The 27,814-nt window shown below is 43.2% G+C and overlaps 1 protein-coding gene across 1 annotated transcript; it reads right to left on the bottom strand.

Moving 5' to 3' along the window:
* LOC137355311 (myozenin-1-like) lies at positions 1–26,229 on the bottom strand. The gene is made up of 5 exons (XM_068020298.1): positions 26,154–26,229; positions 25,223–25,392; positions 11,828–12,089; positions 8,397–8,580; positions 1–232 (listed from the first exon to the last, which is right to left on the bottom strand). The coding sequence occupies exons 1-5, from the start codon at positions 26,227–26,229 to the stop codon at positions 1–3; spliced, it is 924 nt and encodes a 307-aa protein (XP_067876399.1).
* Between the last annotated feature and the right edge of the window lie 1,585 nt (positions 26,230–27,814).

Genomic DNA, 27,814 nt, shown 5'->3' with positions numbered 1-27,814 from the left:
CTACAGGTCATCAGTTTCAGCGTTGAAATCAAGATCTATTCCAAGGTTAACCAAGGAATCTGTGCTCATTGGAGTCCAGCCCAGAGGGGTCCTGTTAAAGTTTGGCCGGCAGCTGATATCTTGGTGGAATACGACCAAAGGCTCAGGTTCTGGAGGAGCTGTATCAAATTCTGGGAGCTGAAAAGTCATCAGTTTGGCTGCCTTTTCAAACCCTCCAAATGGCATGGCAGTTCTGAAAAAGATTTTAAACGCAGGTTCGATTTTAGATTGTAATAGTGGATGAGGCTTTAGAACGCAATACCACCGAAGTATAAAACACATAGCAACTCTCCCACTGAGTTTATTCAAGGACAAACAGTGAGGAAATAATTAAAGATTACAAATGCTGATAGGGTTAGATGAAGAGGAGTGGGAGGGGCGTCGTGTGGAGCATGAACACCAGACGAGTCAAACGCCTGTTTTGGTGATGTAGACTTCTAATTCTATATAATGTACAGTACAGCTGTTATTGAAAACAGACAGATTTTAGAAAGGGGAATGGAAATTATATGTTTACAGGACCTGGTGCCCACAATTTCTCAATATGGTGTCACTTGTGAAGATGTTTTTGTTTAATCTGAAATATGGCTTCGATTTATTTGGAAGTATTTTCTTCTCCAGGGAGAGTGCAGTTCTTTAAGTAAGGCAGCTCCGGCTGGAAGAATGTAGGCAAAGATTTCAGAACTGACCTCCGATATCTAGTGACACTGCTGTATCAAGTCACAGTCTAATTTAAGAATACTAATCAGGTCACGTACAGTTACCAGAGACTTTGGGAAGTATACTGTTGAAATTCTCACCATCTTTTGGGCCGTTTTCAACGTAAAAGTGGCCCTTTGTGACTTTGTGTTACCTGAAAGATTTTTGGAAATTGTAACGTCCACACTAGTCACTCCGAGCCTACGCTCTTTGATCACAAAACACCTTCCAGTCAAATGGCCAGGCAGGTAAATAGCTTGTCTCTATAACAGAACAGCTGTTGTAGACTGGGTACCTCGGGCAGCTATTTGATTACTGGTAAACAACAAAAATTGTGACCAGTAAACATTAGCAACGCATCCAAGATGGGCTCCCCTTGATTCTACCAGTGCGACCCTGTGTTTAGGAGGGTTTTTCTAACAGCCCCTCCCTTCACTCCAACACACACACAACTCACACATTATCTTTCGAAATAGAGAATGGAAGAGTAGGCAACATCGGCTCGTTTGATGATTTGACCCTCGATTGAGCGCTTCTTTTTGTTCTTGTCCACACCTTTCCTCATGAAAATGCACTCTTTCCCCGAGGTACCATTTATCGTCCTGTACTTTTCCTAAATGACTATAACTGATGTGTGGGGCTCAACAACGAACATGGAAGAAGTTGTAATGGAGCCCAAACCTCTTCTCAATTAGCACCCAAACAAGAAGTCCCAGGAGTCACGGTATGTTTGCGCTTAATCAGCATAGATCGAGGGTCATAGCTTGGACCTTTGCTGATCTGCATGGCTTAGTCATGAGACTTTAATGCTTCGACTATTGGTCCTGCGCTTTAGTATCTCAGTAAAAACAAATAATGATATAGTTACCTGGGCAATATCCCTGTAACTCTTTCCCTGCAATGGGACTGCTTTGGATGTTTATGCATATATAGCAGAAAGGGCCCATTCCCCACGACAGGCCGATGTCCTCCAACTGTTCAAATAGGTTACTAAGCTTTTCTCGACAATATTTCTCACAGCTAACTTCATGATTGAGTAAAATGCAATTATTAGGCGTCTCACCGACATTTACCATTGGAGGAAGCCAAGCACAAGGTGATATTGCAGACCGACTGAGTTTTTCCAGCATTTCTTGTTTTTATTTCAGATTTCCAGCATCTGAAGTATTTTGCTTTTATTACACAGGGTGAGTTTGTTGTGCTAAATCCTAAATAAATGTGCACCTCCAAGGTCATCATGATCTTCATGCTATGAATATGCGCTCTTGGGTTGGTTTACTAAAAAAACATGTTTATTTTTCATTCCTGTGATTTTCTTTGCTCTACCGCAGTTTCTGTGAGTTGGAGCAATGATGCCTTGCAATGTGCGGGACTAAGCATCTATTATGAGTTTTACAATGGCTGTCAGCATCAGTCTGGGTCTTCCTGCTCACTTATCTTGATCTCGTATTTGTTGAAGATGAGAACAGACAAAGATTCAAAATTTCGTTATTGGGAACATTTTTGTCTCATGGAATATTCTTGCCAGTTTATACTTTTTGTCAAAATACTTGAGGAGAAATTTTACTTGCCAGGGGAATTAGTTTTTCCCTACTTGTTCTATCAAAACCCCTCATTATATTGAATTCCTCTTTTAGGTCTCCCCATAGCCTTCTGTGCTCCAAGGAGAACAACCCCAGCTTCTCCAATCTCTCCACTTAACTGAAGTACCTCATCCTTCATACCATCCTGATAAAGCTCCTCTGTACCCTATCAGGGGCCTTGACATCCTTCTTGAAGTGTGATGCCCAGAATAGTGCACATACTCCAGCTGAGGCTTAGCCAGAGATTTGTAAAGTTTAGCATGGCTTCCTTGTTTTTACATTCAATGCCCCTTTTTACAAAGTCATGTGTCCCATACGCTTTCTTAACTGCCTTGTCAACTTGCCCTTCCACCTTCAAAGATTCGTGACTATGTACCCCCGGGTCCCTCTGTTCTTGCAGCCCCTCAAAACAGTCTCATTTAAATGATACTGTCTTTCCATATTGTCCCTCCCAAAGTCCATGACTTTATACTTACCTGCATTAAATTGCGTCAGCCCATGTGTTTACCAATTTCACCAATTTGTCTACATGTTTCATTGCAGCAGCTTATTCGGGAGCAGAGAGTGCGAGCGAGTGAGCAGCTGGGAAGGTCAGTTTCAGCTTAAACTTAATTCCCTTTTGTTTTCGGCGGACCACGGGGCTGCTGGGTAAGTAAAACCCTATATATTTGGGCCTTTTCTGAACCCGAGAAACTACACGGGTAGTGTCTCCCACCCGCCCTCCTCCTCTAACCAAAAAAAAAAGGACTCGGTGGTGTGTAGATAAGGTAAGGCTTTTTCTACTTTTTTTTTATCGTGTGATTGGTAAAAACTTTTTGTTCCTTTTTCATTTTTTTCTAAGTTTCAGACTAAGTTAATCTTAAGATTAAAAATGGGAGGAGATCTCAGACCCGTGTTATGCTCCTCTTGCTCAATGTGGGAGCTCAGGGACATGGCTGATGTCCCTGACTCCTTCACGTGCAGGAAGTGTGTCCAGCTACAGCTCTTGTTAGACCGCATGACGGCTCTGGAGCTGCGGATGGATTCACTTTGGAGCATCCGCGATGCTGAGGAGGTCGTGGATAGCACGTTTAGCGAATTGGTCACACCGCAGATTAGGATTGCTGAGGGAGAAAGGGAATGGGTGACCAAAAGGCAGAGAAAGAGTAGGAAGGCAGCGCAGGTGTCCCCCGCAGTCATCTCCCTCCACAACAGGTATACCATTTTGGATACTGTTGAGGGAGATGGCTCACCAGGGGAAGGCAGCAGTAGCCAGGTTCATGGCACTGTGGCTGGCTCTGCTGTTCAGAAGGGCAGCAAAAAGAGTGGAAAGGCTATAGTCATAGGGGATTCGATTGTAAGGGGAGTAGATAGGCGGTTCTGTGATCGAAAACGAGACTCCCGAATGGTATGTTGCCTCCCAGGTGCACGGGTCAGGGATGTCTCAGATCCGCTGCAGAACATTCTGAAAGGGGAGGGTGAACAGCCAGTTGTTGTTGTGCACATAGGCACCAATGATATAGGTAAAAAACGGGATGAGGTCCTACAAGCAGAATTTAGGGAGTTAGGAGCCAAGTTAAAAAGTAGGACCTCAGAGGTAGTAATCTCAGGATTGCTACCAGTGCCACGTGATAGTCAGAGTAGAAATGAAAGAATAGTCAGGATGAATAAGTGGCTTGAGAGATGGTGCAGGAGGGAGGGGTTCAGATTTTTGGGACATTGGGACCGGTTCTGGGGGAGGTGGGACCATTACAAATTGGACGGTCTACACCTGGGCCGGACTGGAACCAATGTTCTTGGGGGTGCTTTTGCTAACTCTGTTGGGGAGGGTTTAAACTAATGTGGCAGGGGGTTGGGAACCAAATGAGGTCAGTAGACAGTAAGGAGGTAGTAACTAAAACCTGTAAGGAACTAGATAATGAAGTCAGCGTGACGAAGGGGAAGAGTAGGCAGGGAGCAGATGATGAAAGCAAAGGGACTGGTGGTCTGAGGTGCATTTGTTTGAATGCAAGAAGTGTAGTAGGTAAGGCAGATGAACTTAGGGCTTGGATTAGTACGTGGGAGTATGATGTTATTGCTATTACTGAGACTTGGTTAAGGGAAGGGCATGATTGGCAACTAAATATCCCAGGATATCGATGCTTCAGGCGGGATCGAGAGGGAGGTAAAAGGGGTGGAGGAGTTGCATTACTGGTCAAAGAGGATATCACAGCTGTGCTGAAGGAAGGCACGATGGAGGACTCGAGCTGTGAGGCAATATGGGTAGAACTCAGAAATAGGAAGGGTGCAGTAACAATGTTGGGGCTGTACTACAGGCCTCCCAACAGCGAGCGTGAGATAGAGGCACAAATATGTAAACAGATTATGGAAAGATGTAGGAGCAACAGGGTGGTGGTGATAGGAGATTTTAATTTTCCCAACATTGACTGGGATTCACTTAGTGTAGGAGCAGAATTTGTAAGGAGCATCCAGGAGGGTTTTCTAGAGCAGTATGTAAATAGTCCAACTTGGGAAGGGGCCATACTGGACCTGGTGTTGGGGAATGAGCCCGGCCAGGTGGTTGAAGTTTCAGTAGGGGACTACTTTGGGAATAGTGATCACAATTCCGTAAGTTTTAGAATACTCATGGACAAAGACGAGAGTGGTCCTAAAGGAAGAGTGCTAAATTGGGGGAAGGCCAACTATACCAAAATTCGGCAGGAGCTGGGGAATGTAGATTGGAAGCAGCTGTTTGAAGGTAAATCCACATTTGATATGTGGGTGGCTTTTAAAGAGAGGTTGATTAGCGTGCAGGAGAGACATGTTCCTGTGAAAATGAGGGATAGAAATGGCAAGATTAGGGAACCATGGATGACAGGTGAAATTGTGAGACTAGCTAAGAGGAAAAAGGAAGCATACATAAGGTCTAGGCAGCTGAAGAAAGACGAAGCTTTGGAAGAATTTCGGGAATGTAGGACCAATCTGAAACGAGGAATTAAGAGGGCTAAAAGGGGTCATGAAATATCTTTAGCAAACAGGATTAAGGAAAATCCCAAAGCCTTTCATTCATATATAAGGAGCAAGAGGGTAACTAGAGAAAGGATTGGCCCACTCAAGGACAAAGGAGGAAAGTTATGCGTGGAGTCAGAGAAAATGGGTGAGATTCTAACCGAGTACTTTGCATCGGTATTCACCGAGGAGAGGGACATGACGGATGTTCAGGTTAGGGACAGATGTTTGATTATTCTAGGTCAAGTCGGCATAAGGAGGGAGGAAGTGTTGGGTATTCTAAAAGGCATTAAGGTGGACAAGTCCCCAGGTCCAGATGGGATCTATCCCAGGTTACTGAGAGAAGCGAGAGAGGAAATAGCTGGGGCCTTAACAGATATCTTTGCAGCATCCTTAAACACGGGTGAGGTCCCGGAGGACTGGAGAATTGCTAATGTTGTCCCCTTGTTTAAGAAGGGTAGCAGGGATAATCCAGGTAATTATAGACCGGTGAGCCTGACGTCAGTGGTAGGGAAGCTGCTGGAGAAGATACTGAGGGATAGGATCTATTCCCATTTGGAAGAAAATGGGCTTATCAGTGATAGGCAACATGGTTTTGTGCAGGGAAGGTCATGTCTTACCAACTTAATAGAATTCTTTGAGGAAGTGACAAAGTTGATTGATGAGGGAAGGGCTGTAGATGTCATATACATGGACTTCAGTAAGGCGTTTGATAAGGTTCCCCATGGTAGGCTGATGGAGAAAGCAAAGTCGCATGGGATCCAGGGTGTACTAGCTAGATGGATAAAGAACTGGCTGGGCAACAGGAGACAGAGAGTAGCAGTGGAAGGGAGTTTCTCAAAATGGAGACGTGTGACCAGTGGTGTTCCACAGGGATCCGTGCTGGGACCACTGTTGTTTGTGATATACATAAATGATTTGGAGGAAAGTATAGGTGGTCTGATTAGCAAGTTTGCAGACGACACTAAGATTGGTGGAGTAGCAGATAGTGAAAGGGACTGTCAGAGAATACAGCAGAATATAGATAGATTGGAGAGTTGGGCAGAGAAATGGCAGATGGAGTTCAATCAGGGTAAATGCGAGGTGATGCATTTTGGAAGATCCAATTCAAGAGTGAACTATACAGTAAATGGAAAAGTCCTGGGGAAAATTGATGTACAGAGAGATTTGGGTGTTCAGGTCCATTGTTCCCTGAAGGTGGCAATGCAGGTCAATAGAGTGGTCAAGAAGGCATACGGCATGCGTTCCTTCATCGGACGGGGTATTGAGTACAAGGGTTGGCAGGTCATGTTACAGTTGTATCGGACTTTGGTTCGGCCACATTTGGAATACTGAGTGCAGTTCTGGTCACCACATTACCAAAAGGATGTGGATGCTTTGGAGAGGGTGCAGAGGAGGTTCACCAGGATGTTGCCTGGTATGGAGGGCGCTAGCTATGAAGAGAGGTTGAGTAGATTAGGATTATTTTCATTAGAAAGGCGGAGGTTGAGGGGGGACCTGATTGAGGTGTACAAAATCATGAGAGGTATAGACAGGGTGGATAGCAAGAAGCTTTTTCCCAGAGTGGGGGATTCAATTACTAGGGGTCACGAGTTCAAAGTGAGAGGGGAAAAGTTTAGGGGGGATATGCGTGGAAAGTTCTTTACGCAGAGGGTGGTGGGTGCAGGGAACGCTTTGCCAGTGGAGGTGGTAGATGCGAACACGATAGCGTCTTTTAAGATGTATCTAGACAGATACATGAATGGGCAGGAAGTAAAGAGATACAGACCCTTAGAAAATAGGCGACATGTTTAGGTAGAGGATCTGGATCGGCGCAGGCTTGGAGGGCCGAAGGGCCTGTTCCTGTGCTGTAATTTTCTTTGTTCTTTGTTCCTTTATGTCTGTTACTATCCTGCTCACTATTTACTACATTGACAAGTGTTATATCATCCACAAACTTCGAAATTGTACTCCCTCTCTCCAAATCCATATTATTTATGTAGAACAAGAAAAGCAATGGTCCTAATACTGACTCCAAAAGATCACAAAGCCCCTACTCTCTGCACCCTGTCCCTTAGCCAATTTTAAATACAAGTTACCACCGTCCCTTTAATGCCACTCATTTTCCTCGCTCTGTTGAAGGTGAAGACCTCCATCCTGCATTGCTCTATGACACACTTCTAGTGGGGTGAGCAAGACTGTGTCATTTTTGATTTCCTCCCTTTCCTGTTCGGCGCCCCAGATAACAAACTAATCTTGGAGGAATTCCCTAACTTCCGTAAGTAACTCCCTTTGGAGCCGGGACAAGTTCTGCTGGAACTCAGGACGTTCCGTCTGATTCAATCCCAGAATTCGCGCGAGAGAAAAAAATGCTTAATTGCATCCACTACCAGCAGCTGGTTATATTTATTTTACATTTTTATTGATTTTTTTGAAGCTCTATAATCAACATACCCTCGATTGTGTTTTGGGGAGTGTGCGGCCAGGCATGTTCAGTAAATTGAAGGAGCAGACTTGTGCGAGACATGAATGGGAAGTTGCGGCTTGTTGTGCAGCTATGCTCAGAGGAAACATTGCCAGTGAACCACAGTGCCAGTATCAGATGACTAATTCTATTTACCCCATGTACTGATCTGCTCCAGTATAATGCAAATTGTTTGGATTGTTTCCCTGGTGTGGAAACATCAAACTTCAGCTCCAACAATATGAACCTGAGTGAGTGGATGGAAATGCTCCTCAACTTGCTGGATGCTGAAGACTTGAACATTATTGAGGGGGTTCCATCTAACCTGGACACGGTCAGGACAGATTTATCCAAACTCGCACGATTGGCTGTAAAATCGCGGATTGCCCACAGTTTCTGCTCCTTGAAAATGGGTAGCACCTCCAGCAAAATCATCAAAGCGCGTCAGGTGTTTGTGTGGAATTATCGCTCAATTTTCATCTTCACCCCCAAGCATTACTGTGCTGGAGCGCATTACTGACCTGATATAGATAGAGCCGAACCAGCTTCCATTCCATTGATTTCAATGTCTATAACCTGCAGGTGATCCAACCAGCCTTGCAATAAAAATGACCCCCACTGTGGAATTCTAACTCATTCCGTTAAGTTAACGACAAGAACCTCACCTGTTGAAAGATTTATAGGAGCGGAGCTTGACTGAACCGGATGGAGATTCCATGTGTAAACTCATGGTAGCCTTCAGTTCAGCATCGTTGCCCATGGCCTGTTCCCAGGGTGACACATAGGTTTTGAATATTGAAATGTGCTTTTTCCCAGCACCTCCAGCTTCCTTCCCACCATCAGCTCCCCCTGCAAACAAGCAAAGAGCAAAACAAAAGCTGAGAGGCTGAACAGTCACAGATATTCACGTCAAGACATTTTTGCATTACAACTCGTTTTGTTCTGATCACAGAACAAAAGCTGACTGGTATTGATTAGTGGTTTATAAAGCCACACAATACATTTACCTCATTTTGTACCTTTATGGACCAGTGCCTCAGGGATACTGAAGTTTCCATATTATTGCTATTTTTTACTTGAGTTTCCTGTCTCAAATGCGGCTTCATCTCACTTTTTTTATTGGTTGATGGGATGTGGGCATCGCTGGCTAGCTCAGCATTTATTGCCCATCCCTAACTGCCCTTGAGGAGGTGGTGGTGAGCTGCCTTCGTGAACTGCTGCAGTCCTTGGGGTGTAGGTACACCAACAGTTAGGAAGGGATTTTGACCCAGTAACAGTGAAGGAATGGCGATATAGTTGCAAGACAGGATGGTGTGTGACTTGGAGGGGAACTTGGAGGTAGATGTTGGTGTTCCCATGCATTTGCTGCCCTTGTCCTTCTAGTTGGTAGAGGTCGTGGGTTTGGAAGGTGCTGTTGAAGAAGCCTTGGTGAGATGCTGCAGTGCATCTTGCAGATGGTACACACTGCTGCCACTGTGTGTCAGTGGTGGAGGGAGTGAATGTTTGTGGATGGGGTGCCAATCAAGCAGGCTGCTTTATCCTGGATGGTGCCGAGCTTCTTGAGTGTTGTTGGAGCTGCACCCATCCAGGCAAGTGGAGAGTATTCCATCACACTCCTGACTTGTGCCTTGTAGATGGTGGACAGGCTTTGGGGAGAAGAGGTGAGTTACTTGCTGCAGAATTCCCAGCCTCTGACCTGCTCTTGTAGCCACAGTATTTATGTAGCTGGACCAGTTCAGTTTCTGGTCATTGGTGACTCCAGGCTGTTGATAGTGGGGGATTCAGTGATGGTAATGCCATTGAACATCAAGGGGAGATGATTGGATTCTCTCTTGTTTGAGATGGTCATTGCCTGGCACTTATGTGGCATGAATGTTACTTGCCACTTATCAGCCCAAGCCTGGATATTGTCCAGGTCTTGCTGCATCTGGACATGGGCTGCTTCAGTATCTGAGGAGTCACGAATGGTGTTGAACATTGTGCAATCATCAGCGAACATCCCCATTTCTGACCTTTTGATGGAGGAAAGGTCATTGATGAAGCAGCTGAAGATGGTTGGGCCTAGGCCACTACCCTGAGGAACTCCTGCAGTGATAGTATTTAGTATTTTTTTTAGTATTTAGAGATACAGCACTGAAACAGGCCCTTCGGCCCACCGAGTCTGTGCCGACCATCAACCACCCATTTATACTAATCCTACACTAATTCCATATTCCTACCTCATCCCCACCTGTCCCTATATTTCCCTACCACCTACCTATACTAGGGACAATTTATAATGGCCAATTTACCTATCAACCTGCAAGCCTTTGGCTTGTGGGAGAAAACCAGAGCACCCGGAGAAAACCCACGCAGACACAGGGAGAACTTGCAAACTCCACACAGGCAGTACCCAGAATTGAACCCGGGTCGCTGGAGCTGTGAGGCTGCGGTGCTAACCACTGCGCCACTGTGCCGCCCGGATGTTCTGGAGCTGAGATGATTGACCTCCAACAACCACAAGCATCTTCCTTTGTGTGAGGTACCTGTTCAATCTAACCCCTACATTACTCCCCAACTATTTGTTGTATTGTGTTGTACCTCTTTCAATTATTGATGTTCTTGCACATTGGCCAGTGATGGAGGGGCATCACTTATAAATTGAAGCTTTGTACACTTACTAAATTAGTTTTATTCCATTGCTCTTAAGTTCAAGAACATTGTAGAAGGAAAGTAATCAAATGGGAGTCAATTTTCCATTTTTTCCTTTTTTGATCCCTCTCTCCTGAAAGTGTACCCCCATCCTGAGGTGCAATTCCATTGGTTACACATGAAGAGCCACTCTTCCAACTGTCAGCCAAGACATTGAGGTAAATCGACTGTCTGATGCATCACAGCTGATTCCAATCATATTCACACACAGCAGGGACCCTGGGCTGGTTTTGCTCTCCATATCCCTGGGATATTAATGGCAATTGCCAAACACAAGGGTGGTTGACAAGCTTTCTTATGTATCTGGGTCAAGATCCTGTGGGAGCTTCAAGGAGAAGGTCTTGCACCATCTTCCCAATTCAATTAGGGATGGGCAATAAATGTGACCTTGCTAGCGATGCCCACATCCCAAAGAATACATTAAAAAAATTCTCGCTATTTGTTATCAATTTGTTGGAAACTTAGAATTTCTTCACTTTTCCCCAAGTTCTTTGAAAATAACAAACCGTAGGAAAATCCTCTCCAAAAATATGATGCAGTTCTGGAAAAATTATGAACCTGTTCAGTCTAACCCTGACATTACTTTAAAAAAAGTACTTCATTGACTATAAAGTGCTCTGGGATGTCCTGGGGTCCTGAAAGGTGCTATATAAATGCAAATCTTTCTTTTTTAAGATCCACATGTTATTGTCTAATTTTACACACAGAGGTGTCTAAATTTAACAGCATTGCATCTGCTTTATGGGCCTAAACCAGGCACAATGATAACCAATTTAGGTCGATGCTAAATTAGTTGGGGCCTTTATGTTTTAGGTGGCCCTGGTAGCTGCCTGAAGTGAGTGCATACTTAATTTCGATATTCAATATTCACTCATTTCAGACCCAGGCACTTAAATTCATTTGTCCAAGTCAAGGCTTGCGATGCCCAAATTCCAATGGTCATCCCAGCCCTTGAGCAGCCTTCAAGGCTTAAGGAGTGCGTCTCTGGTTCCACAAAACTGTGGTCATCCCTCCCAATCTTCTCTCTTCCCTCCCCGAGACTAATCTCTAGGCCTCAAGGTAAAGTGAAATTGCTAAGGCCCTGACAGATGCGCTGCATTAGAGCATCTGAGATTGTGCCAACAGCTCACCCAACAAGGCCCAAAGATGAATTTACTTCTGTCGTCGATCGTCTCTGTTCCCATGCACTGCCTGAATGTATGTTGTGCCACAGGATTCACAAGCAGTTTTATTTCTCAGTATTTTCACCTAGAAAAGCAAAGTTTGTCAAAGAAAACAGCACCCCATTCAGAGACTGCCACAGCTTTCCTGCATCATGTTTACCAATATTGTCGACAAGACAAAGCAAGAAAATTATTGCTGAGCCTATTCGGTATTCAAAGGTTAACCTCATTCACACACTTACCTTGAACTCCGCTACCCTCAAGGCCTCCAGCCCCTCCACTCCCTCCGTCTCCTTGACCACTCCCATGTTTCCCAGTGATCCCAGAGACAGCAGCAAGGTGCTGAGGTTTGGGATATGGTGCTGGTGCTGTGCCCCTCGAATGTGTTCCATAGCGACTGTACCCACTTCTGACTCCAGACCCCATCTGTCCAATCACCTGGATGCCATCTGACCCAGTCTTCAGCACAACACCAGAGCCAGGGAGGAACTTCTGTAAGTTGTCCTTGGGAATTTAGGAAACAAAACATAAAATATATTAAAGTTATGTTTTAAGCTCAGAGGTAAGGAGATTTTTGCCAATTATGATTCTGGTTGGTTGATTAAATTTGGATTAATTATTTGAGGGTCTTGTGTTTCAAAGCCTTCAGTTTAAAGCTTTTTTAATGCCATCAGTTTCTCCCGAGGCCTTCAGCCTAAGCAGGAGAGGATTTAGTAATGATTAGATTTGTGGAAATATTAAAAGGTGTCAGCATCCCAATCAATGAAAGAATCCAAAATAAATATCATGTAATGTGCACTTACAATTAGGAGGTCAGGACAAGAGAATGTAATCTTAAAGTTAAAATGAGGACAGCTAACGGCAAATCTAATGGGTAAAATATCTCTGCATAGAAAGGACTGTGTGGATGTGTTTTGTATTTACCACAGAAGTCAAGAGAAGCAAAATCAATTGTGATGTTTAAATGGAGGTACTTAACTCTGGATGTAAAATATTATGGGATATAGGGTAGAATGGGTAGGTAATCGAAGCATGAAGAAAGGGGAAGGATTGGAATTAAAGAGATGGAGAGCTGCAATGCCTCTAATCTGGAGGAGGAATGGGCTCAGGGAGCCTCCTAGTCCTCTATCCATGGAATAGTTTACAAAGCATGGTAACACTGTCAATTGCCAGAGCAATGGTATTAAATGGTGTCTTCCTTTCTTCATTTCAATAAAATCCCCACACAAAATATTAAAATCAAGTACTTTGGCAGTCTAATTAGAGCATGTAACAATTTCCAAACTTATTTGTTAAGTACATTTGTGCAGTTTTATGAAACCAGCAGCAATTTGTTCCATAGAAATCAATTGTGAAATATCGAGGAGAAAGCAGGAAACATTCTGAGTTGACATATGCTTAAACCCCTTCAAAATGCTCCAAGTATCTCTCTGTCTCCATCTTTCCTTTCAGTCCTCCATCTGGCTTGGCCACTTCTCTTGTTTAGCTCTCCATCTACCCAGTGGTGACTTTGTCTAAATAAACATCTGGCACTCCTCTTATTCCTTCAACTGTCCAAGAATACAGGCATCATTATCCTAACCATCTCAATGGCATTGCTCCATCACTCTCCTCTTGCTCCTCTCTTGTATTTTGGTGTCTTCTCCTTCTCACCCCTGTCAAATTTACATAGAAGCATAAAGTATTAAATAAGAAACAGGCCATTTGGTCTGTCAGATTAAAATGCTATCTCTCACAAGACACCCAGTCTAATCCTACTCTCCCGCTCACTTCCCATACCCATTAATATCCCAACCAGTCCAATCCCACTCCCCCCCTTACTCCGCATACTATTTTAATATATTACCTAGCCTAATCCCACTCTCCTGCTCACTCCCTATACCCATCAATATCTCACCCAGTCGAATACCACTCTCACACTCACTCCCCATACCCTTGAATATCCTACCTAGCCTAATCCCATTCTAACACTCACTCCCCAAACCCTTTGCCAGTTCTGATGAAGGGTCACTGACCTGAAACGTTAACTCTGCCTCTCTTTCCACAGATGCTGCCAGACCTGCTGAGTATTTCCAGCATTTCTTGTTTTAATATACCTTTAATATCTTACCTAGCCTAATCCCACTCTCCCGCTCACTCCCCATACCCATTAATATCCCACCCAGTCAAAGACCACACACACTCACAACCCATACCCATTAATATTCTACCCATTCTAATCCCACTCTCCCATTCATTCTCTGTACCCTTTAATATTGTTTTTGAAAGCAACTATCTAATTCTCTTTTCAAAGAATGTATGGACTCTGCTTCAAAGACTGCTTGTGTGGAGAATTCTACATTATGCCACCCTCCGTGTAAATAAATTCTTTCTAATATCCTATTTAATTCTTTTTGTGATTGTCTTGATTTTTTGCCTTCTCATTACCGTCTCCCTGACCAGTGGAGACAGTCTCTCACTATTCACCCTATCGACATCTCAAATTTCCCAGCTCTAACACAAGCCCAAACATCCCATCTCGATTATAACTTTTTAAAAAATTCATTCATGGGATGTGGGCGTCACTGGCTAGGCCAGCATTTATTGCCCATCCCTAATTGCCCTTGAGAAGGTGGTGGTGAGCTGCCTTCTTGAACCGCTGCAGTCCATGTGGGGTAGGTACACCCACAGTGCTGTTAGGAAGGGAGTTCCAGGATTTTGACCCAGCGACAGTGAAGGAACGGCGATATAGTTCCAAGTCAGGATAGCATGTGACTTGGAGGGGAACTTGCAGGTAGGTGGTGTTCCCATGCATTTGCTGCCCTTGTCCTTCTAGTTGGTAGAGGTCACGGGTTTGGAAGGTGCTGTCTAAGGAGCCTGGTGCATTGCATCTTGCAGATGGTACACACTGCTGCCACTGTGTGTCGGTGGTGGAGGGAGTGAATGTTTGTAGATGGGGTGCCAATCAAGCGGGCTGCTTTGTCCTGGATGGTGTCAAGTTTCTTGAGTGTTGTTGGAGCTGCACCCATCCAGGCAAGTGGAGAGTATTCCATCAGTTCTGAAGAAGGGTCACTGACCTGAAACGTTAACTCTGCTTCTCTCTCCACAGATGCTGCCAGACCTGCTGAGTATTTCCAGAATTTCTTGTTTGTATTTCAGATTTCCAGCATCAGCAGTATTTAGCCTTTATTTTAGTATTCCACCACACTCCTGACATATGCCTTGTAGATGGTGGACTTTGGGGAGTCACTCACTGCAGGATTCCTAGCCTCTGACCTGCTCTTGTAGCCATGGTATTTATATGGCTACTCCAGTTCAATTTCTGATCAATGGTAGCCCCCAGAATGTTGATAGTGGGGGATTCAGCAATGGTAATGCCATTGAATGTTAAGGGGAGATGGTTAGATTCTCTCTTGTTTAAGATGGTCATTGCCTGGCACTTGTGTGGTGCGAATGTTACTTGCCACTTATCAGCCCAAGCCTGGATATTGTCCAGGTTTTGCTGCATTTCTACACGGACTGCTTCAGTATCTGAGGAGTCACAAATGGTGCTGAACATTGTGCAATCATTTATTTATTTAGAGACACAGCACTGAAACAGGCCCTTTGGCCCACTGAATCTGTGCCGACCATCAACCACCCATTTTTATACGAATCCTACATTAATCCCATCATTGAGGATGGGAATATTTGTGGAGCCACCTCCTCCAGTTAGTTGTTTAATTGTCCACCACTATTCATGGCTGGATGTGGCAGGACTGCAGAGCTTAGATCTGATCCGTTGGTTATGGGATCGCTTAGCTCAGTCTATCGCATGCTGCTTACGCAGTTTGGCACGCAGATACTCCTGTATTGTAGCTTCACCAGGTTGACACCTCATTTTGAGGTATGCATGGTGCAGCTCCTGGCATGCCCTCCTGCGCTCTTCATTGAACCAGGGTTGGTCTCCTGGCTTGATGGTAATGGTAGAGTGGGGGATATGCCAGGCCATGAGGTTACAGATTGTGGTTGAGTACAATTCTGCTGCTGCTGATGGCCCACAGTGCCTCATGGATGCCCATTTTTGCATTGCTAGCTCGGTTCCAAATCTATCCCATTTAGCACGGTGATAGTGCCACACAACACGATGGACGGTATCATCAATGTGAAGGCGGGACTTCGTCTCCACAAGGACTGTGTGGTAGTCACTCCTACCAATACAGTCATGGACAGAAGCATCTGCGGCAGGCAGATTGGTGAGGACGAGGTCAAGTATGTTTTCCTCTCTTGTTGGTTCCCTCACCACCTGCTGCATACCCAGTCTAGCAGATATGTCCTTTAGGACTCAGCCAGCTCGGTCAGTAGTGGTGCTACCGAGCAACTCTTGGTGATAGACATTGAAGTCCCCTACCCAGAGTACATTCTGTGCCCTTGCCACCCTCAATGCTTCCTCCAAGTGCTGTTCAGCATGGAGGAATACTGACTCATCAGCTGAGAGAGGGCGGTAGGTGGTAATCAGCAGCAGGTTTCCTTGCCCATGTTTGACTTGATGCCATGAGACTTCATGGTGTCCGGAGTCAATGTTGAGGACTCCCAGGGCAACTCCCTCCCTACTGTATATCACTGTGCTGTCACCTCTGCTGGGTCTGTCCTGCTGGTGGGACAGGACATACCCAGGGATAGTGATGGCATTGTCTGGGACATTGCCTGTCAGGTATGAATCTGTGAGTATGACTATGTCAGCTTGTTGCATGACTAGTCTGTGGGTCAGCTCTCCCAACTTTGGCACAAACCTCTAGATGTTATTAAGGAGGACTTTGCAGGATCGACAGGACTGGGTTTGCCGTTGTCGTTTAAGGTGCCTAGGTTGATGCCGGGTGGTCCGTCTGGTTTCATTCCTTTTTATTGACTTTGTAGTGGTTAGATACAACTGAGTGGCTTGCTAGGCCATTTCAGAGGGCATGTAAGATTGAACCACATTGCTGTGGGTCTGGAGTCACAAGTAGGCCAGACCAGGGAAGGACATTAGTGAACCAGATGGGTTTTTACAACAATCGACAATGGTTTTGCAAACCCTTCAACCCTGGTGAGATTCTTATGGATCCATTGCTTTTCTACCTTTCCTATAATCTGGTACCCAAAACTGGACTCCAACTGTGACTGAGTTTGTGTCTTGTACAAGTTCAACACTGCCTCCTTCCTTTTATATTCAATGTCTCTAGATACAAGATCAGTTATTCTCTTTCCCTTTTTACGACCTTATCTCCTTGTGCTACCACCTTTAATGACCTGTCTATCTGTAAGTTAAGGTTCCTCTTCTGTGTTATTCCATTTAAACATTAAAGATGTATTTCCTTTCCCCATTCTTACTTCCAATGTGTATTATTTCACTTTCTTTGCATTGTATACATCAGTCAACTGTCTGCCAATTCTGCTAGCTTATCCATGTCCTTCTGTGTCTCACAGTCCTTGTCACAATTATAACCCAAGGTTAACATCTCATCTGAACATGGTTTTTATCTCTAGTGTTTGGATCGCAGGTGTTTTGCTGCAAGTTGTGTTGTAGGTAGATAATGATTTATGCACTAAAGTAAGAACATTTACTTGTGATCGGTTCAAAAGTATCCAGGAAATGTGGTTTAATGGTTCTAATTTAATGAATCTCTACTGTTCTTTTTAGAAAAGATCACATCATGCACAGTAACACCTGATGAGAAGAAAATTGATAACACTGGTGGCTGATTATATGGTCATTTGAAACAAACCCATTTAATGGATGAATACCAAATGGGGACCAGTTTAACACAGCAGGGTGTTAATTTTGGAGGAGGCAAGTGGCTGACACAGACTCACTGAAAGTACAACATTACATGAAGTTATATGTTTTCCAGTATTTTATACGACAGGGAGGTTATGATGGATCTATATAAAATGCTAGTTAGGCCACAGCTGGAGTACTGTGTACAGTTCTGGTTGCCACACTATAGGAAGGTTGTGATTGCACTGGAGAGGGTGCAGAGGAGATTCGCCAGGATATTGCCTGGGCTGGAGCATTTCGGTTATGAAGAGACACTGGATAGGCTAGGGTTGTTTTCCTTAGAGCAGAGAAGGCTGAGAGGGGACCTGATTGAGGTATACAAAGTTATGAGTAGCATAGATAGGGTAGATAGGAAGAAACCTTTTCCCTTAGCAGAGTGGTCAATAACCAGGGGGCATAGATTTAAGGTCAGGGGCAGGAGGTTTAGAGGGGATTTGAGAAAAAATCTTTTCACCCATAGGGTGGTTGGAAACTGAAACACACTGCCTGAAGGGATGGTAGAGGTAGGAACCCTCACAAAGTTTAAGAAGTATTTAGATAAGCACTTGAAATGCCATATCATACAAGGCTACGGGCCAAGTGCTGGAAAATGGGATTAGAATAGATAGGTGCTTGATGGCCGGCAGAGACACGATGGGCTGAAGGGCCTGTTTCTGTGCTGTATAACTCTATGACTATGATATAGTCATAATCAGACTTCATGTCACTTTTGTGACCTCTGAGCCCAACTGCAACCTTTGACCTTTTGCAACAGAAGGAAATGCATGTTTGTTTCCTTGAAACTTTTTCTTCCAAAGGTTTTTTTGTTGTCTTTTCAGCTGAAGAATTGGCATTTTTAATGAATCTTATTGTGTCTCTGCTAGAAAATTCTCAAAGTCCTTTGCAATGTATTACTTTTGGATTGTACTTGCACTGACTGTAAGCCTTCACATGAACAGCCATGAGATGATAGGCCAGCTAACCTGTGCTTTTTATAGCATTGGTTGGATGAGGAAAGTTACCCAGGACACCAGGAGAACGTCCTGTTCTTCCACGGATTCTGCCAAAAAGTCATCAGCATCACTTGAACAGACAGTGGTGGTTGGTGATCTTTGACAGGTGAGGCACAGCTACACATACTGAACAAGCCAGCATGTTACTATCGTAACTGGTCCTCCCAGTGAAATTTTAATTCAGATTTTTTTTGTGTGCCATTTATTTTTAATCAATTTATTCCCCCTTTTTCTTTCCCATAGCATCCACCTTCCTAGGCAGGGAGTTGGGTTGGAATCTACCCTCAGTCCTGCCCCAGTACTGTCCTTTCTCAGGAACTAGGATGTCTGCAAAAATCATACAGGACTGAAGGACTTGAGAATTTTTCATAGGTTTTTCACTCCAGTTATTTTATTTTAATATTAAACAGAATTTGTTTAGCAACAATGATTCTAACATATTGCTAAACCATATGCCGTGCAGTTTTAATACTGCCAGCTAAGGAAGACATCTTCATTTGGCCTTTTCTGCTGGTTGAAAATACATCGCAGCACAGATATTTACAGCTGCTCCAGTGACCATAAACTGATCAGATTTAACTGGATAGCAATGACCCAGCTCTAGCAGCCAGTGAGGAGTTCGCCCAACTGCCTTGTATCTGCTAATTATAGAGAAGAATCACCGCTTGACTGGATTGATCTGCTTTATTTCTGATGCAAACAAATTCGATATTCTTGTTTTTTTTGGAGTTTTTTCAACTTCCTGTTCATTTTCTTATTTATTTTTCACATTGCGGGTTCTTTTATCTTTTCACTGTATTAGAATGTTTGATTTCATTCCCTTTCTGTGTTATTGGGTTTGAAATTGGAGAGCAGCATATCAATGCTTCACACATTGGTCTACAATTCCTCTCTCCACAAAGGATATTGGCTCATTTATTTTAAATTTGCTAACTTCGCCACTAAACAGCAAAGGAATTTCAGATCAATGCGTTAAGCATCTGTGCCCAAGGTTTTCCTTTCAAAGTCACAGAGCTTTAAGAAAATTAAATTGTCAAAACAAGGAAAAGTTGTTTAAGGCTTCATTCAGTTAGACCCTCGTACAGGATTTGAACAGTCCATTTCTAATCTCTCTCCTGCCATGTTTATCCTTTCTCTCTGCACTGCATCAGTACTCAATCTATCCTAACTCCATTCAAAATGTTTCAGCTAAGTTTGCACTGACTGCTGCAGGTTACAGTTTGTTCTGTTAGTTCACACCTTTAAGTGTGGAGAAGTGTTTAAGCTGCATTCGCTCCCAGCTGTTTTTCACACTTTCTCTCGTTCTCATATTCTGGTTTTGGATTCTCTACCTTTTTTACTGGATCACTGCTCCCCTGCTATTCCTTTCAGACGAGAACAGATTTTGCTCAAATGACAGCTAGAATCATCTCAAATTTGGAATCAACTTTGCTATTGTTGTTTTCTGAATTCTCTCCCTGTCTTTTAAATTTTCTGAGAACAGTGACTACACCTTACTACCCTACTCCGTGTCTTAAACATTAGAGAATTCAAGACACGCTTTCTGGATTAATATTCTACAAATTTTCTTTTGCATCAGACGCAATATGGGGGTGAAATTGATCCACACCTTTAATTTCAATAGAAAAGAAAATTGGGAACGGCGTAAAATCTTACGTGGCATAAATCAGGCAGCCAATTCATTAGGAGCTTGTTTTGTGTTACTGGTGAAGACCAGTTTCAGCCCTAATCTGCCTTGGGACAGTCATAGAGTCATTTAGGGCACAGAAGGCCATTCGGCCCAATGAGTCATGTTGGCTCTCCGCGCAGTAATCCAGTCAATCCCACTCCCCTGCTTATTCCCTATAGCCCTACAAGTTTATTTCCTTCAAGTGCCCATCTAATTGTCTTTGAAAATCATTCATTATCTCTGCTTCCACATCCCTCATGGGCAGCAAATTCCAGGTCATTACCACTGACTGCGTAAAAAAAGTTCTTCTTCACATACCCCCTGCATCTCTTGCCTAAAACCTTCAAACTGTGTCCCCTGGTCCTTGTACCATCAGTTAATAGGAACAGTTTCTCCATGTCTAACTTATCTTGTACACCTCTATCAAATCTCCCCTCAATCTGCTTTGCTCCAGGGAGAACAGTCCCTAACATGTATCTAAAATCCCCCATCCCTGGAATCGTTCTGGTAAATCTCCTCTGCACCCTCTCAAAGACCCTCACATCTTTCCTAGAATGTGGTGACCAGAAGTGGATGCAATACTCTAGTTGAAGCCTTACCAGAGCTTTGTAAAGATTCAGCCTGATTTTGTACTCTATGCCTCTATGAAGCTCAAGATCTCATATACTTTGCTAACCACTCTCTCAATCTGTCCTGCCACCTTCAAAGACCGATGCATATGCACCCCGAGGTCTCTCTGTTCCTGCACACTCTTTAGAACTGTGCCATTAAGTCTATATTGTCTCACCCTATCCCTTCTGCCAAAATGCATCACCTCACTTGCCAGTATTAAATTCCATCTGCCACTCATTCTGCCCATTCTGCTAGCCTATCTATGTCCTGTTGAAGGCAGTTCGTATCATCTTCACTGTCTGCCACACCTCCAAGTTTGGTATCATCAACAAATTTTGAAATTCTGCTCTATTCCAAGATCCAAGTCAGGGTGGCACAGTGGCACAGTGGTTAGCACCTCACAACTCCAGGGACCCCCGTTCAATTCTGGGTACTGCCTGTGCGGAGTTTGCAAGTTCTCTCTGTGACTGCGTGGGTTTTCGCCGGGTGCTCTGGTTTCCTCCCACCGCCAAAGACTTGCAGGTGATAGGTAAATTGGCCATTGTAAATTGCCCCTGGTGTAGGTAGGTGGTAGGGAATATGGGATTACTGTAGGGTTAGTATAAATGGGTGGTTCTTGGTAAGCACAGACTCGGTGGGCTGAAGGGCCTGTTTCAGTGCTGTATCTTAAAATAAAATAAAAAAAGCAGTAGTCCTCGCACTGATCCTTGGGGAGCACCACTGTCTACCATCCTCCAGTCTGAAAAACAAACATTTGCCATGACTTGCTGTTTTCTGTCCTTGAGCCAATTTTTTATCCAGTTGGACACTGACCCTCCTATTCGATGAGCCTCAGTTTTGTTAACCAGCCTTTTATGTGGTACTTTATGAAACACTTTCTTAAAATACAAATAGACAACATCCACCACATTCCCTTTATCAATCTTCTCTGTTACTTCATCAAAAAATTCAATTGGATTAGTTAAGCATGATCTGCCTTTTACAAATCCATGCTGGCTCTCCTTAATTAACTCAAACTTCTCCATGTGCCTGTTGATTTTTTTCCCCTAATTATTGTTTCTAAAATCTTACTCACCACTGGTGTTAAAGTGACTGGCCTGTAGTTGCTCAGATAGTTTTTACACCCTTTCTTGAATAAGGGTGTCACATTTGCCACTCTCCAATCTGGCAACCTCCCCTGTATCTGGGGAAGATTGGAAGATTTTGGCAAGCCCTTCTTTCTCCACCCCCACTTCCTTTAGCAACCTGGGATGCAAGCCATCCGAACCAGGTGACTTATCTACCCTAAGCTTAGCCAGCCTTTTCAGTACCTCCTCGCTCTCAATTTTTACCCTATCCATTTCCTCTACTCTCTCCACTTCGACTGATATTTTGTTAGATTCCTGTTTCTTAGTAAACTCTGATACAAAGTACTGATTAAGTATTCTAGCCTTACCCTGTGCCTCTAAGCAGATATCACCCCCTTTGTCCCTAATAGCCCCAATCCACCTCTTACTACCTGCTTACTACTTACATGCCAGGCGAAGATTTTTGGGTTCCCTTTTATGTTGACTGCCATTCTATTCTCATAGTCTCTCTTTACCAGTCTTATTTTCCTCTTCACCTCCCCTCTCAACTTACTGTATTTTGCCTGGTTCTCACTTGAAGAATTCACCTGACATGTATCATACACCCTCTTTGTTTGGAACAGATGTCTATGTTAAAAAGACACTATATAGGTCAAGCTGCTGCTGTTGGTTGATTATGTAAACACTGTCCTATACTGTGATGACACCTTCAATGTTTAGTTCGCTATTTTGCTACCCAATCTTAATTGCTGCTCTTTCTCCGGGGGGTTTTGTTGTTTTTGATTTTTTTGACCCTGCCCCAAGAAAGTTCATCAAATCAGTTAAAAAGGAAAGTTTCTATCTGCTATGTGACATTGGATGGGATGTTTAGAATTAGAACATTACAGCGCAGGACAGGCCTTTCGGCCCTCGATGTTGCGCCGACCTGTGAAACCATCTGACCTAGACTATTCCATTTTCATCCATATGTCTATTCAATGACCACTTAAATGCCCTTAAAGTTGGCGAGTCTACTACTGTTGCAGGCAGGGCGTTCCACGCCCCTACTACTCTCTGAGTAAAGAAACTACCTCTAACATCTGTCCTATATCTATCACCCCTCAACTTAAAGCTATGTCCCCTCGTGTTTGCCATCACCATCCGAGGAAAAAGACTCTCACTATCCACCCTATCTAACCCTCTGATTATCTTATATGTCTCTATTAAGTCACCTCTCCTCCTCCTTCTCTCCAACGAAAACAACCTCAAGTGGCAAACTGCTGTATAATAGGGACTTGGTAACATCATCAAATGACACCAAATAATGAGCATCTAATTTTAAAGTGTTTCACTAAATTTTTCAAAGCAGATTTTAAAGTATTAGCAAAATACAAATCTTAACATAGGACAAAATCCTCTGCATGAATGGGGAGTTTTCAAAAAACAATCTGTCATTTTGATGTTATGTTCATTTTATTTCAATACTTTAATTATCTGCAATGGAGATCAATCTGAATGTAAACCTGATTGGGAAAATTTCAATTCAATTGGAAAAAATATATAGCTTTCAATTTAAATTATGGGGAAAATATTGCTGTGATTCCTACCCCAAAAATGAGTTGAAATACATCTGTTTTTTAAACAATGTAATAAAAATACATTACCCAACGCACAATGTGAAGTCGTGATGCAGCGATTGACTGGTAATATTATGCAGTTAGCTGGGAGAGGTGGCAAATGTTCACTTTGTTGAAGAATTGCCAACACTAATTGCACTCCTGTTAATAAACTTCATTTTTCTTGGTTTGAGAAACAGTCGGGGAAAAAAGAAGAGAAGTCAAGAATAGTTACGGTACTTTGAGCTGGAAGACCAAGTAAAGTAAAATAATAGCCAGGTAGATGGAGGATCGAGAGGGAGAATTTACGCAGAGGAATGTGAGAAGATCCAATGGGCGATTAATTCTGGTGAGAAAGTATAAATGGCATTCATTCCAGGATAGATGGAGGACTGAGAGGAAAGACTGAGGTTAAATTAGACAAAGTCAAAACAGATAAATAGCGAGACAAACAAGAGAAAGGGCCAAGCTAGATGGAGGACTGAGAGAGAAGACTGAAATCGAGATGCTTGGAATAATTCAAAGGGGTCTAAGCATGGTTCAGCTTTGACCATTTCAATGTTTCACTTCTTTTGTTAAAAAAATAAGCTGCTTTTATAAAATTGGACAAATCTGCAGCACAAATCAGTTCAAAAATTGTCAAATGTTATAATTAACAACCAAAAAGAGTGGGAAGGAAAGGATGGACCCTTGACATCATAGGTGATAGTGCAATGTCAGAAAGAAAAGCCGTTACTGGAAATACTTTGGTTACAATCAGATAATTAATAGTAGAACTAAGTGAGGACAGTCCCAGTGAGACAGACAATGGTGGAGAGGTCTTGGAGGAGGAGGATGTGGTCAAAATGTTAGAGATACAAGACATAAAGGAGGTTTTAAGGGATAATCTACCACAGTCCAAGTCATAGAAAATATCATCCAGGTCTTTAGTTTGGGTCATTTCAGTGCTGTGGGAGAAACAGAATCTGATTGAAGATATTCAAACAGAGAGTTTCAGAAGAACTGGCACCGATTTGAGACACAGCCACGTATCCAAGGACGTTAAAGAGGAAAGGGAGCTTGGAGACGAGATACTAGTTTTCAGGAAGACAGTGCGTGCGGGTGTATTTTGTGAGGTGGGAAGAGAGAACGGTGGTTTTGCCAAAGGATGTGGAACCATTTGCCACAACATCTAGCAGGGGGGTCTAGCAGGGAAGTTGGGTATTCAGCAGCTTATTGGGAATGGGGTCAAGAGACCAGAAAAAGGGGCTCATGGATTACATGAGATCAAATGGGGCACTGGGGAGTTGGGAGAGAAGCTGGAGAGAGAGAAATTATGATTCAGGGCTGGGGGGTTGGGGAAAAATCCAGGATGAGATTCTGCTCAGTGAACAAGGAGAATAGTGGGGAGAAAGCAGCAGATGTAACTGAATGGCAGGTGTCTATCCTTGGTGACAAAGAAGTCCATGAGGCCCACACACCTCTTGTTGGGGGGTGGGAGGAGGTTACGTAAGATGTGTAGATGAATGGCTAAGCCAGTTGTGCATGAGATGCATTCAAGTCTGTGCTCCTTGGACTTACGGGAGCAAAGATGAGGGCATGCCATTGGGCAATGACCAGTCTGGGAGATGGTAAAGATTTTACTGGGGACCAGGGCATCAAAGGTGGAGGTGAAGTGATGGGCTGCTATCTCTCCACACCTGAATATTACCGTGTATTCAATGGTTTTCTTAAGCTCATGGTGCTGATGTGATAGGACCCTCAATGTGCAGCTATTATGAAGCAGTTCAGGATGAAATGGGGGAATTTTAATTTGCTGTGTTCTGAAGTTGAATTACAGAGATGGCATTACAGGTGATAAATAGATGAAAATAAGTTTGTATGTGGGTCTGAGTTTATCAGCACTGACTTTAAAATGGTTTACATTTTTAAGGTAGAAATGCATACCATCGAATCTGGGTTAAAGACATCAGGATGTGACTCATAGATGAATCTTTCAACCCTGCGTTGCCTCTCTTTAAACATCTGCGATCCTTTATTCTTCAACAGTGACAGCTCCTCCAACATAACATCCCTCGGGATGCTGATTTTCTTCCCAAAGTTAATCCCAGTTCCAGCTGTTGCAGAGAATGGTAAACAAAAGAAACATAAAACACTTTAAGTGGGGGTGGAGGTTTCAGGGGTAGAACACATGCTTGGCCCTGTAATCTTATTGGACCATGGTCTCAACAATATCTAACACTTTTACGGCTGGAGTTATAAGCGAGTGCTGCATTTTTAGCAACACTGCTGACTGCAGTCAATAGATCAATCACACACTTCTTCAGCTGTTAGTATTCACTGTCATCAGCTCTATGAATTAAAGTGTGCTCCTGTCATCTGAGGAGACATACCTGGCTCTACACAGGTTTTATAAAATTACTGGAGACAAAGGAAACCCACAGAAAGAATTCAATCAAACAGAGTCTCTCACTGTTCTGCCTTTGTTATAAGTAGATTAATCTATGACTGCTTAAGCAACTGATAGTACGATGGATGTATTTTATAAATCGGTTGTAGACTTGTAGTCAAAACTGTAGTCTTAAAGGGAAAAGACACAGAATAGAGCAGGTTTAGTGTGAGGTGTGCAGCAAAATAGTTTGGGTTTTTAAGAATCTTCATTCCAAGCATATAACACACAGCACTCCTAACATTTTCAAAAAGGACCTCCATTTCATGCTTGACCTTGTTACAAAGTAGTAGCAAATAAATATATCCACCAGACTAAATGTGAGTGTAATCCGAGTAACTACTTCAGAATATCTGGATGAGCCCAGTGTCTTTATGGGGAAAGCTACATTTGGAGCTGTGAGTGGGATGTTATAAACGCAGGACCTACCATCCTTTATCGTTTTTGTAATTATTCTAGATGTCCTTTTCTTCTTGGTAGGTGCAGGGGTTCCAGCTAATGGCATGGTTGCTAGGATCTGTCCTTTCTTCTTGCTGAACAGTGAGGCAGAAAAACATACATAACAATAGTGACATTGTAGATATCGCATGAACCAAAAGGACAGTTTATAACTGTTGTACATGGGTGACTCTGGAAAATGGAATAAAACATTTACCACTGAAACCGGTTAGTTTCAGTGCAGCTTAATTCCCATAACTACCACCAAGTTATTTGCTTTCGGGCACAGATACAGCATAACAGAAAAGGGAATGTTCTGATCTTGATCATGACACCTCTCAAACATTTTAAACTAGCGCATGAAAAAAGATGGAAAAAAACAAATAAACACTTCATTCTTATTCCCATTTGCAACAGGGAACTCAATCTACAACTCTGATAGCCTTCTGCTAGAACAAGCATCGCTTACAGTTCTCCTGATAACAAGAAAACTATATAAAGCTCTGAATCGGGAATCCATTGCTTGTTATAACATATGTCCAGAGTGACAGTCAGATTGTACTGCATTGCGTTCAAAAGAAACCACAAACCTGGTTGACATTTAATCACAGAAATACAGTTGTCTATAATAACTTACCTTCTGAAAAAAATTCTGTTGGAATATCTGGTTGCTGGTTGCAGTCTCAAATCAAATTTGCCAACTCAAATTGTACATGAGCTAAGATGAAATTTTGTGAAGAAAGGACGGAGCAAGACTTGCATCTGCACAGCACTAAGTGCTGATGCAAAGTGCAGTGAATTTGATTCCAAATGCAATGTGCATCATTGAGATATATATAGTATTGAACGAGGGAGCTCAGATAGCAGTGAGACAAGATAAAACCATGTATGTAAGCAATCTTCAAACTTCAGATGACAAGGTAGAGACCAACTGCTCTTCGAGAAACAGAAAGAAGCTGTGAAGATTAGTGAGGAACTGTAAACTTCACGTATTCACACCATATTGTAGTCAATCCCAAGAAATCTCAAGATTTGTCTCAGTCTCTATTCAAATTTACAAAACCAAATCTTATGAACATAGAAGCAGGAGTAGGCCATTCAGCCCATCGAACCTGCTCCCCCATTCAGTTAGATCATGACTGATCATTTACCTCAACACCCCTTTCCTGCGCTATCCCCATATCCCTTGATCTCATTAGTATCCAGAGATCTATCAATTTTTGTCTTGAACATGCTCAATGATTGAGCTTCCACAGCCCTCAGGGGTAGAGAATTCCACAGATTCACCACCCTCTGAGTGAAGAAATTCCTCCTCATCTCAGCCTGAATGGCCTGCCCCTTATTCTGAGACTATGTCCCCTGGTCTCGACTCAGCAGCCAAGGTGGTGTATCTACATCCAGCCTGTCATTCCCTGTAAGGATCTTGTAAGTTCCAAACTGTTTCAGACTTAGTAAGTCTTGCATTTCCCTGCTGGTTCATGTATGTTGGTGCTGAGCATTCGAGCCAGGAAGTTTACAGGTTTGATCCCAGGCCTGTGCCAAGTTAATAGGTCCTACCAAGGGTGATGAGTGAGCTCTTGGAATTGGCCTGAATATCCCCAGTTGAGGTAAGTGTTAAATTGGACACAGTTCCTGTTGCTGGTTGCTGGTCA

This window comes from Heterodontus francisci, chromosome 42 (genome assembly GCF_036365525.1).
Source record: "Heterodontus francisci isolate sHetFra1 chromosome 42, sHetFra1.hap1, whole genome shotgun sequence".
Classification (NCBI taxonomy): Eukaryota; Metazoa; Chordata; class Chondrichthyes; order Heterodontiformes; family Heterodontidae; genus Heterodontus; species Heterodontus francisci.
The sequence above is the reverse complement of the archived record's forward strand: the minus strand, read 5'-3'. Positions and strand labels throughout refer to the sequence as shown.